The sequence below is a fragment of the Cydia splendana genome, chromosome 13 (genome assembly GCF_910591565.1).
Source record: "Cydia splendana chromosome 13, ilCydSple1.2, whole genome shotgun sequence".
NCBI classification, from domain to species: domain Eukaryota; kingdom Metazoa; phylum Arthropoda; class Insecta; order Lepidoptera; family Tortricidae; genus Cydia; species Cydia splendana.
In genome coordinates, this window is record NC_085972.1 from 20212838 (window position 1) to 20225241 (window position 12404).

The window sequence follows — 12404 nt, forward strand, 5'->3', positions numbered from 1 at the left end:
AGCATCGGTTTCATGAAATAATTGCTCTAAACCCCGTCTAGAGGATTCCTAGTCTATGACTACGAGTGAATGAGAATGAAGCGTAGATAGAAGATATTTAGATATATTTTATTGTTTAACGAGCGTAAAGGAATAGCATCCACATTTTAGGAATTGAATTCAGTTTGACAACAATCGTAGCATCATTACGCTTTATGTTTGACAGAGAAATTCTGTTCTTCCAGTCCCAGTTCTTACTGGGGTCGGGTCTCCTTATACGGCGGCACCAGGACGTTCTATCCTGGGTTGTCATACATATAGGGCCTCGGTTCTGCGCTTTCATCTAAATTGGACCACGTTGTGTCGAGAGGTCTTCTTCCCAGGGATTTTGTGGGGATATTCAAGACGGATTTAGCTGGGAAATTACCATCTCTCATTACGTGGTCCTATGTATCATCTTAGTCTGCTTTCTTTGAGTTTTTGTAAGGTAATTTATGAAAGTAAAAACGCAGTAGCATCGCAGCCGGCCCGTTCCTGCCGCCGCGCCGCCGTTCTAAGTCGGGCGCGCTATTTCGGAGCCCATAAAATCCGTTGGCGTGCTTATTCCCGGCGCTTTCCTGCGATCAAGGACTCCCACGTGGCGCCCGATCAAACACACTATTGTTAACTATTTGTTGTTGGTTACCTAGGCTTACAGGCCGTTTGGTTACGGCCGATATGATACTCATGATTTGGAGTAGAAGTGATATTTTTAGAGCACCGTACAAAATTTTGTTCACGGTGCTCTTATGGGATCACTTCGGTCTTGCAAATCGGTTAAATGCATTTTTCTCAAAGACCGTTTGATGTAGGTACCTAAAATTTGGAATAGTTATTTATAACAAAGTGTAATACAAAAGTCAAGTCATGGCGGTCCCGCCATGACTTGACTTAGGTACCTAATATATTTTTTGTGACGTCCTTCCAACTCGTTGAAAAATAGTGTGGTCTTACCCGGGTACACCTTATACATATATAGAGACATATATCTCATTGTTAAGCTATAAAAGAATGGTAGATTTGTCTTATAATCAGGCCGCGAAGCCAAGATGCCGATCGCTTCCGCTCCGTAGCGATCGAAACGCAACTGTCACTGTCGCACTAATATGGAAGAGTGATAGAGAGACATAATGCTTGTCGTTGTCGAAGCGATAGCGATTGTAACCTTGGCTAGGCCGGCATACGTTACTTTTGATACTGACTGTACTACACAGTACACGTGTTCACCTGGCCCCAATTTCACCACGGTGACAGGCGCGACAATTGTAAAATCACTGTTGCTGACGTCACAGGCACCCATGGGCTACGGTTACCACTTACCATCGGGCGGGCCGTATTCCTGTTTGCCACCATCATTGTATTATTTAAAAAAACTTTATTATATCGGAATAAAACAGATATTTCTTTTGCGTAGTTTCTGACAATTGTCAAGATTTAGAAGAATTGTAGGTAATTCTTGACAGGTAATGAGTTATATGTCGGAATTTCGTGACAATTGTAGTGTTTCTTGTGACAATTGTCATAAACTTAGCAAGAGAAATATCTGTTTTTTTCCGATATAATAAAGTTTTTTTTAATAAAACAATGATGGTGGCAAACAGGAATACGGCCCGCCCGATGGTAAGCGGTAACCGTAGCCCATGGATGCCTGTGACGTCAGCAACAGTGATGTTTTACAATTGTCGCACCTGTCACCGTGGTGAAATTGGAGCCTGAAAACTCGCAACACGCAACAATAGAATTTCGCCGTAGTGAATTCGCGGAAACGGTGCTTAAATAAAAACACAACATCAAACAAAACGGTTTTCTCCCGCCGCTGCATTACCTGTCAACGGGCATTGCCAAAAAGTGTACCTACTTGCGTCATTTATGCTCCCGAAAAAAGATTCCATATTATGCTTTGTTACAACGTAATTTAGTTTTACGGGAATGTATTATATTGAGTGTTTGTTTGTACAAAAATACTATAAAGACATATAGCGTTAAGGGGCCCACTGATTAACAGTCCGCCGGACGGTATCGGCCTGTCAGTTGTTCGGAACTGTCAACATTTTGTTCTGACTGACAGGCCGATACCGTCCGGCGGACTGTTAATCAGTGGGCCCCTTTATAATAATTAGTTTAGCCACGTAAGGAAAGTCATTGAGGTTCAGATCTATGGATCTGTAAAAATATTTGTGATATGTACTTTTTATTTTTACCCAGCATCTTATATGCAATTTAGTGCAAGAGTATTAACGGGAATCGAAGGGGGTAGTTTAAAGTCTTACACGCACGAAGTCGCGTGCAGAGGCTAGCAAGTTATAAACCAAACAAACGGGTTCCAAAATGGAGAATGTTTCCCGCCGCGGCTGGATATAGCTCGATGGAAATAGCGGACGCATCGCCAACTGAAATAGAACTTGGAAATGGAACGGATTTAATGGTCGAAATAGACGGTGTTCCTGGATGATGAGCTGTTGGACGCGGAAGGAGTTAAAATTGTGTATTTGTATTTGGGTACCATAAAATCCCCGACTATAGGTCCAAAAGAATCCATCTATGGTCCAAAACTAACTCGTATATCTTCGTTCAGCTGTCAATATTTGAATGTCGCAGTTCTGCGGCAAATTTTTCACAAAAGGAAGAAATAAAACAAGAATATTGGTGAGTATACAAGACTCTCAACGTACTTACTTGTTGAACTTGTGGGCCGCAGTTGTAGTACTTAACTATAGGTGATTTTACGGTACTTAAACGTTTTATGAGTACCAAAACAACTATAGCCTGTGCGAAAAGAGAAGTCGTGAAATGTATGGGATCCGATACATTCTACGACTCTTCTCTTTCCGCACAGACTCTACCTTGAAGGCTCGCTACTTGGTCTAAATAATTTGTAGTTTTTAAAATGGACTAATAGCAATTTAGTGTGCAAAGAAATTAAAGATGTGTATTTACCATTTGAACGCCAATAACTGTATAAAGGATTTTACATGTCATTCATATTAGCGTGTGGGGTTTTGGACACGATATTGGTCAAAGATTTACCCACATCTCAAATAATTATGTTGCTAGTGGTAGTTCCTTACTAAGGTTGATTTCTGATTGGTTACAAAAACACATGTACCCTGAAATCTTGATGCTCAAATTTCGGTTTAATCTCTTGTAACACACAGATGCAATATGAAGTGCCATCTGCATTCTGCAGTCGTCACAACTTTATGATCTGCCTTTGTACCGAAACCCGCGAAAAGCAAGTTGGGCGCGCGCCAGCGAGCGCATTAGCGCGCCGCGCCGGGCACTTAGCCTCGCGGCTTGCAGTGCTCGCAGCCGTATGGTTATCTAAAGCTGTTCGCACATTTCACACGTTAGTATTCCTCTGTACCATCAGCCGTAAAATTGCATCAATTGCATGGCGCCTTTATATCAATAAATTAATTCATAATTTGTGCATGCAATTTCGCAGCTCTCTGCATAATACTACATAGGCTCGTAGCACAATGGTATGTACACGTCCGCATGCCATTTGCGGTCATAATTTTTAAAAGAAATTAACGAGCAATGCAACGAGACTTTCCATGCTCGCAGTAGTATGGTTATCTTAGGCTGAGTACAGACGTGCGTTGTCGGTAGCACTTTCCCCACCACGCACTTCGCAAACTTTCCGCTGCTTCGAGCAAGAAAGAATCCAAAGGCTTTATGTGAAAGAATCCTTGGGTCACGTCGCGTCCCGTCCCGTTAGACCATTAGTCGAAGCAATTCGTCAAGTCACTCCGATCCGTTCCACCTTGATACCGATTTAATTTATAATACTCGTTTGTTCCGTACGTGACCGATAGCACTGCCTTCACACAGGGGCTTCCTGCCCTTTCGCTACATTATTGCAAGAAAGATAGAGACGGAGATAGACGTTCTGCAAGTTTCAGTGTTTGCGGTAGTCTGCTAGTTCTGTTCGGGTTAGATGCGCGACAAGAACGCTCCTCTTGGTTCTGCCTAGCATCTTGAGTTATAATTATACTTAACATTTATAACATTGCGTACCTACAGTCCGTGTCAAATATGTATGTTTCACTTTGATGGTATAGTGATATTAGTGATACATAAAATTAAATTAAATGGAACTTAAAAAATGCCATACTAAATTGTTGCCATGTTTAAGCATTTTACGTCAAAATGTGTCAGTTACGTCACTATCAATCAATTATCAAATGAGTCAATTTGTCGTCGGACTATACAGTGTAATCGGGTTTTCTAATACATACCTACTTTAAAATATCGGGTTATTCTAAATCCGACCACTGACTAACAGTCCGCCGGACGATATCGGCCGGTCAGTTGTTCGGAACTGTCAAATTTTTGTTCTAACTGACAGGCCGATATCGTCCGTTAGTCATTAGTCATCAGTGGTCGGCTTAAAGGGGCAGTGTAGTGGCATCTTTAAAAAATAGCTAGCTTCACAAAGAATTGCACCATTATGCCGTTGCATGTCTATAGTCGAAAAATCGCCACAAAACCGCTTCTTTCCGCGAATAAATTAGACGCAGCACTTTTCGTGGCTCGCGTGAGTGTTCTATTTTTAAAACTCTCGGTAATTCGCGTTTTGTTTTTCCATTTCACTCTGCCCCGTAGCGGGAGCGGGTGGTGGGAAAGGGAGGGGCAGAAGAGGGCGGGGCGCGTCCTTCAGTTGTCGCGCCGAAGCCGATGTTCTATTTATATCGCGGGGGGAGGGGGGCACTGTTGATGGATCAAATTGTACAGTACTTATTGAATAAAAAAGTTTGTTTTACGTAAGCGTTGGCAGCTTTGTTTCTCTTTTTGAAAAGGATCGTTATTTCGACGGCGAAGTACCATGAACTCCTAACTAACATTTTTAGTAATAAATATTTTCATTAATTTAGTATAAACATATGTAGTTAGGAATTCATGTTACTTCGCTGTCGATTTTTCGATTGGATCGTTTGCAGATTTCCAGTGCGATATAAAATAGTAGAAAATAAATGAGGGCGCCACTTTCTACGTAACTGTCACATTTTTGACGTAAAATGCTTAAAAATGGCAACAATTTTGTATGGAAATTGTTTACTTCAATTTTATTTAAATTATACTCTTACATGTCGCACTCTAAGTCAATTCGCAAGTTTAATATTTTATCTTTGTGTTTGGTTTATAAGTAGCTATTTAGCTAAAAATTCACAAACGAATAAATTATTAATTTAATACCTATCGTAAAAATGTTACATTATTATTGGTTTATTATGTAAATAGCGCAGGTTTAGGGCGCGAAGAATGCCAAGGATGAATACTATTTATCATAAAAGAAGTCGTTAAATATTTATAAAAAGCAATTTGAATACGAAAATAGCTCGCTAATAATTCGCTAGTCATCCATCGCCATATTATACCTACATCCTAGAAACAGGTAACCTGCCGATTTGACTATAGTACCTATATTATAGTTGTAAGTAACACATTGAGTGCCGGGAACTCTGTTCGTAGTCGCTTTCCTCTACAAACCGGGAAAACGCTGGGATGGGCTACGAGCGTAGCGTTACCAAAAGGTTAGCAGTGAATGTGTTAATAATAAAAATCGGGCAAGTGCGAGTCGGACTCGCGCACGAAGGGTTCCGTACCATATAAAAAAAAAACAAAAAAAAAAGCAAAAAAAAAACGGTCACCCATCCAAGTACTGACCACTCCCGACGTTGCTTAACTTTGGTCAAAAATCACGTTTGTTGTATGGGAGCCCCATTTAAATCTTTATTTTATTCTGTTTTTAGTATTTGTTGTTATAGCGGCAACAGAAATACATCATCTGTGAAAATTTCAACTGTCTAGCTATCACGGTTCGTGAGATACAGCCTGGTGACAGACGGACGGACGGACGGACGGACGGACAGCGAAGTCTTAGTAATAGGGTCCCGTTTTACCCTTTGGGTACGGAACCCTAAAAAAATATTTTTTAATGAATACGTAACTGAACTTGTTTAGTTATTTAAACTTTACTGCACAAAGTACAAAAAAATACTAATGGCGGACTTAATTAAATTAAATTAAATATTCCTTTCCTAAAGGCATTCTCTACCAGTCAACCATAGGGCTAAACAGAGATGTAATAAAAATGGTGAAAGAAGAAAAGTAAGAGAATTTAATTCAGTGCAATGAAAATATTACTGCCTCACGCTTGCATAAATGCGACTTTTTAGCATGTCGAACCATGATACTGAAATAATAGTAGTAACATTTCAATGCAATGCATACCTTAGCGAAATTAAACCCTTAAGTGGAAGCCGCAGCCGACCTTTAACACCTTCACTGCCACTCTTGACAGATTCGAATCAGCCCGTAAGATAAAAATCAAGTTGAGACACCAGCGCGTAGCAACGTAGAGGGCGCTACGCCGTATAACCCGTAGCGCTACGCGGTGATTACGCGCCCGGGCGCTTTTATTGCGAACTTATTATTTATACGAGTTATAAATCAAAATCTTGCTCTAGCCGTTCGCCTTGAAGTTTGGCGTATTAAATAAATAATGTAATAAAACCAGTCGGAAATAGGAGTACATAAGCCTCAATACTCATACTCGTATCCATATTTTACGCACTTAACGAATTTTACGAAAAACACAGCACAGTCATGAGATAACCTTATCGTGATGTTATCGGTCAGATACTGATCCTGCCTATTCATTTGCGTGAAATTAAAATATTATTTTCGGTTAGGTAAGGTTATGGTTTTTATTATCTCAGTATAAATCGCAACCTATTAGGGCGACTGCTAGCTGGTTGCACGTGCGGTGAGTGGGTTAACGAAAAATAGTATGAGCGACGCTAACTGGGGCCCATTTCTCGAACGGTATTAGGGTGGTATTCCATCTGTCCAATGTCAGTGCGTCTCCCTCTCACATTAAGCAAAATGTGAGACAAAATACACATTGAACAAAGAAATTGGACTGATGGAATACCACTCTTAGACTAATATTATTATTAGTCCACGAACTGTCAAATCGTATGGCTAGCCATGACAACACACTAATAATATTAGACTAATATCGTTCTAGAAATGGGCCCCTGACGCGTATGCGTGTGACGGATTTTACCAACAATGGCCCCCGCGTGCGTGTTCCACATAGAAGGTACAAAGGATCCTATAGAAGTGGTATACGCGTGCCTCCGTGAGGGACAAAACATACGCAATGCTACTCTATGATTGGTCGAATTTATTTGTTGCCCTACTATACTAAATTTACGGTGGGGAATAAAAAAAATGTGAGACTGTGACAAGGACAAACAATAATAGCTCTTTCGCTGCTGCTCCTACTGAAAGATACATAAGACTATCCTGTTCGGTCACAACCCCCCACCTTTCATGCCAGATCCAGTTATTATACTAGATTCATGGTGTGCCCGCTCTGTGCACCCGCGCCAGGTAGCGGACGCCCAAAATGTTGGCATATTAATTGACACGAAAGCTAGCGTAGCTCACATCAATCTCAAATTAGGCGCTCTAAATTCATATCACTTAGTCTTCTCAATAACTGGGTCAGCCAGAAATACGTTTAATGAAGTCTTCAAAACCGGAATAAAGTCCCTAATGGACTTTATTTTTGCATATTTTGTGAATATTTGATGGGATAGGCAATTTGTCTCGATGCGGATTGACGCCGAATGGATGGTTATATTTTTGAGAACATAACCTAATTAGTTGACAGTTGTTAAAGGCGTGACTGTCAAAATAAATATTTAGTGTCATATATTCTAAAATATTATACTAACCAGCGGCCCATTTCTCGAACGATATTAGACTAATATTATTATTCCGCGAACTATCAAATCGTATGGGTGGTCATGACAACACACTAATAATATTAGACTAAAATCGTTCGAGAAATGGGCCCCAGTTGTAGATATTGTTATACTAATAGTACTAGATTATCAAACGCTACGACTTGTATTGTCAGGTTTTTGCGTACTTACCGAGTAGGTACGATTTTTTAATGATGGAAGCAAACGAGCAGACGCATCGCTCCATAGTAAGCAATTACCGTGCCCATGGACACCTGCCACACTAGAGGGGTTGCAAATGAGGGAGTAGGTACCATCGCCCACACTGTTAACTGTACATCGGTGGACCTTATGCCTTTTGTAATAAGGTCCACCGATGTACAGTTAGCAGTGTTGCCGTTTGTACTCTCTTTAGAGAGAGTATAGAGTTTTGGTGGGTCAGTATTGCACTTCAGAATATGCTTCCAGAGCGATAGATATTAAAAGACGCAAAGGAAGCATTACGATTAACCAAGTAACCAATCAGAAGTCAGAAATTATTTATTTGCATTGATACAGTATGGGACAACAACAATAAATTAACGTCAAAGAATATACATTGTAGCCGTTTTACACGACCCAACACAAAAACTTACACGTCGCAGGAAAGCCTCAGCGACACCGTCAGACTCACTTGGGCCTAAGGTTACAGTCGAAGGGCGGACCCGGCCGGCCCTGGCTCCAAATATAGCCCTCCCGAAATAGACCTGGAGCACCCCCACCCCCGCCGACCCCCCTCCCGACGACCTACATGCGGGGGGAATGGGGGAGCAGGGTTGCTGTTTTTTTACTGTTGTTATGTGATTGGAATTTCAAGTTTTTTCAAGTTAGTGGTTACCTGCAGTAGGTATTCGATTACTAAGTTTTGGGTCGAGGTGGCTATTGGGGGAGCTAAGTGGAGCATGCTACGTGTTCTACTCGATCTCTTAGTGGCCACACCACAATATCTCATAGTTAATGCCAAAAGGCAGTCAACCATTGAAACACTTATGTTAAATATCTTGTTTATGTTTTACTAAGTGTAGAAGATTTTACTCTGTAGTAAAATATTGTATCAGACATTTTTCTGAGTTTTTATTTGTGCAAGAATTATGTAGACTAGAAGTGTAGGTAGGTATATTTTCACGTTATGCAATATGGATAAAAGCATGAACGGTTATAATAGTTATGAAACATTCAAATAATGGGTTATTTATAGACAAAAATAACCAGACGCCTTTTAAATATTCAACACTGTCCCATATGACAGATTTGAAAATGAAGGCTGTATAATAGATGACCTATTCAAAGTCGTTCCAATGATGTCAGCTTACTTATATTTTATATCAGTAGGTATGGTAACATATAATCACAAAATACATGTTAACTGGGGCATAACACCAATAAGCTAACTTATTGTTGGCGACATGACGCGTATGATAGTTACTATACAGAGTGATTCATGAGACGTGAGCAGGACTAATCCTGCACACTCAGTAACTGATAATTGATCGTTCACCGTCGTATTTAGGTGAAACAGCCAGATTTTTTCCTATTTTTTAACTTTTTAGTGAGGGCAAATTTAATCCTCTACAATCATGGTCACCCTACAAGACCTAATTAATAAGCATAAAACCTCTTTAATTTTTGATTACGAAGAAAATAAACTGTCAAACTTGAGTGAGATACGAGTTTTCAAAAGTAACCAGACCGCGATGACAGTGGTGACATTCAATTTGACACAGAATATCGGTACTTTAGTATTCTAATTTTAGGGTGACCACGCATGTCGTAAATAAATTAATAACTTTTTTTTTCAACACGACTAGAAAATTAACGTTAACCTCACTAATACTGATACGAAAGTGTTGCTTATAATCTACGAAATGTGCAGTATTAGTCCTGCTCACGTCTCCTGAATCACCCTGTATATTAGGGTGGTCCTTATTTCGTCCAAGTTATATTTTTCTACGGGGCACCCGCTTAATGTAAAATGTACCACTAAAAAACCAATGTATTTTTTTTTCTGAATTTTTAAATACATTTTAGGGGTCGCTATTACCCCACTTAGAAAATTAGGACCCTCTATACAGTCAGCAGCAGAAGTTGCTAAGCGGGCCATTTCAAAATGATCTTGACGCGACTTTATTGAAATGAATAGGAATATGAATATGAATATATTGTTAAGAGAATATTAAGAGCGTGTCAAGGTAATTTTGAACACCTCGCCCGCATAGCAACTTCTGCTGCTGACTGTAGAGGGTCCTAATTTTCTAAGTGCGGTAATAGCGACCCCTACAATGTATTTAAAATTTCAGAATAAAAATACCTACATTGTTTTTTTTTTTTTTTCCGATTGTTGTATGCCCAAATAATCCGATTTCTCTCTAACCTCCACGGATACCTTATCTTAACCTGGTGTTATCGTTGTTGCAGAGATGGCGCACGAGGGCGCCGGCGCGGCGGAGAGCTCCCCGCAGCCGACGCCGTCGCCGCCGCACGCGCCGCGGCTGCCCGCCGCCGAGGCCAGCTTTCATTCTCAAATCATGCAGGTATATCCCTATTGAAACTACGGGATAAGATACCCCTCAAGCCCTCAGCACTAGCGTCTCGACGCTCGACGTAACGTTGGCGCACTGCGCATCGTCTCCGTTTTCCATGGCGCTTTAAAGTTACATATATGTTATATGTTACATATAGTTAAATGAAAGAAAGAAATGAGTGGCGATTACTCCACCGACAAGAGCAAAGCTCTTAAATTATGATGATGATGATGATGAGGTTATAAATGTGTAAATCGCTGCGTGTGTAGAAATGTGCAGAAGTACTATTTATTACCTTGTACATGACCGTCTTCTGGACAGTATCTTCTTTGTAAGTTAAAAAGTTATCAAATGAGAGTTTAATCCTAACCTAGATATATTCCTAGATAGGTACTTGGTCTGGGAAAATATCTTAAAAAGTAGTCTAGCTAAACGAAACATGAAAAACACCGTTACAAACCGTAATGAAATCAGCCACCCTTCCTTCAACAGCCGTTGTGCCGCCACTTTATTTCCGATGCTAAATCCCATGAAAATAACTGTGTTCGTAACTTAAAAAAGTGTAATTACGTTAAAAGAATTCTTGTCTGGCGTTAATTTCAATTAGTTATATTTTAAGGCTCCGTAAAAAACGGGAAATTAATGAAGGAATACCTAAAAGACATAAATAAAAATACACCGTCTTGCCAATTTTGAATTACATTTACATATTCATCGTTCTAAGGAGCTTATCTTAATGTTATAAAAAGGCCGATTTCAAAATTTAGAAAGCGGTTTTTTGACTATGCCTATCCGTTATTTACAAATTCTAAAATACATCAATATCACTGTATACTTTGCCCGCTTTAAGTCTTACTTTGCTCGGTCTAATACAATCGGATCAAACTAAGTCTGCACCGAGTTTAACGTAACAAGTAGAAGTGATATAATAAACGTCATAATGTCGTAGAAATTTCATGTTTCTCTATTTGAAGTCTGTACAAAGTTTATTAGACTATTAGTTTCGTAGACTATTAATAGTTGTTGTCAAAGACTATTCGTTTTGGGACTATATTTGGAAATTTTGTTAATAACGCTTAATTTTTTAGTGTACCCATCAGAAATTCTGCTCATTTTCATACATAATCCGACAAACCGAGAATTAGGGCAAACTTCAACTTCCACGTGTCGCACCAAAGACTTCCGCGACCTTCCACCGCGTCCATCTTGTTCTCCGTATATTTATAAAGATTCCCGCGGCCGGTATTAATAACCGAACCCAACGGTACGAGTATAACTCCGTCCATCCGCCGGGTATTTATATTTACAGTGTGCGGGATTAAATTTAGATCCAATGTTGATGCGGCCCCTCAATAAATATAAACGGGAGCGGCGCGATTTCAGCTATTCGCAATCGAATGTCCGGGTGCGCACGTGGCTTTAGCGTGTTTAGATAAATGTCCGAAACGTTGAAAAATATATTTTCCTGTCTAATGACACAACACAAGTGATTGAGGAAAGCGGACCCTGGCGCTAGGCCGGGAAAACGCTAGGTTGAAGAAGAAGAATGACAAAAGTCATATGAGAAATCGTGATGGTAAAAAAATGATGCAAATCTAAGGTTTTATAAATATCTGCCTTCCGATATTTAGTTACTGATCAGTAGTTTTTCTAATCAAAATTTTGCAGCTAGAAGATTAGATAGCCTAAACATGTTTTCGGCTTTAGATATAATTTTCCATTTGACCTGAAATACGTCATCAAGAATGTTCGCGAAACAAACCTATTGCTAAAGCGCATAACTTTTAGCGTGTGAGGTAGTAAAATAACTCAAACTGACGCGGTCAGTTCAATTTGGCACGTAAAGCTATTAGGCGCTCTTGTAAATTAATTTAAGCGTGAAGAAAGTTGTTATAAATATGCCATATAATTTTTCCGCATATCCGCTAAAAGTCGCAGAGCCCCGCATTGTTTGGGGTGCCCACGCGCATCAATCGCGTTATTCGTGGCACGCCGCCATTTCTGTTTCCCACCGAAATACGCGTCGACAGAAATATGCGCGCGCGGATCTCTGCCACGGTGCTAG

General features: G+C 40.1%; 1 protein-coding gene across 1 annotated transcript in view; it reads left to right on the top strand.

Moving 5' to 3' along the window:
* LOC134796304 (histone deacetylase 4) overlaps positions 1-12404 on the top strand; it is a 144037-nt gene that overhangs the window by 93299 nt on the left and 38334 nt on the right. The window contains exon 3 of the mRNA XM_063768389.1: positions 10233-10348. Within this exon, the coding sequence (XP_063624459.1) occupies positions 10233-10348 (116 nt within the window). The remainder of the gene's footprint in view (positions 1-10232; positions 10349-12404) is intronic.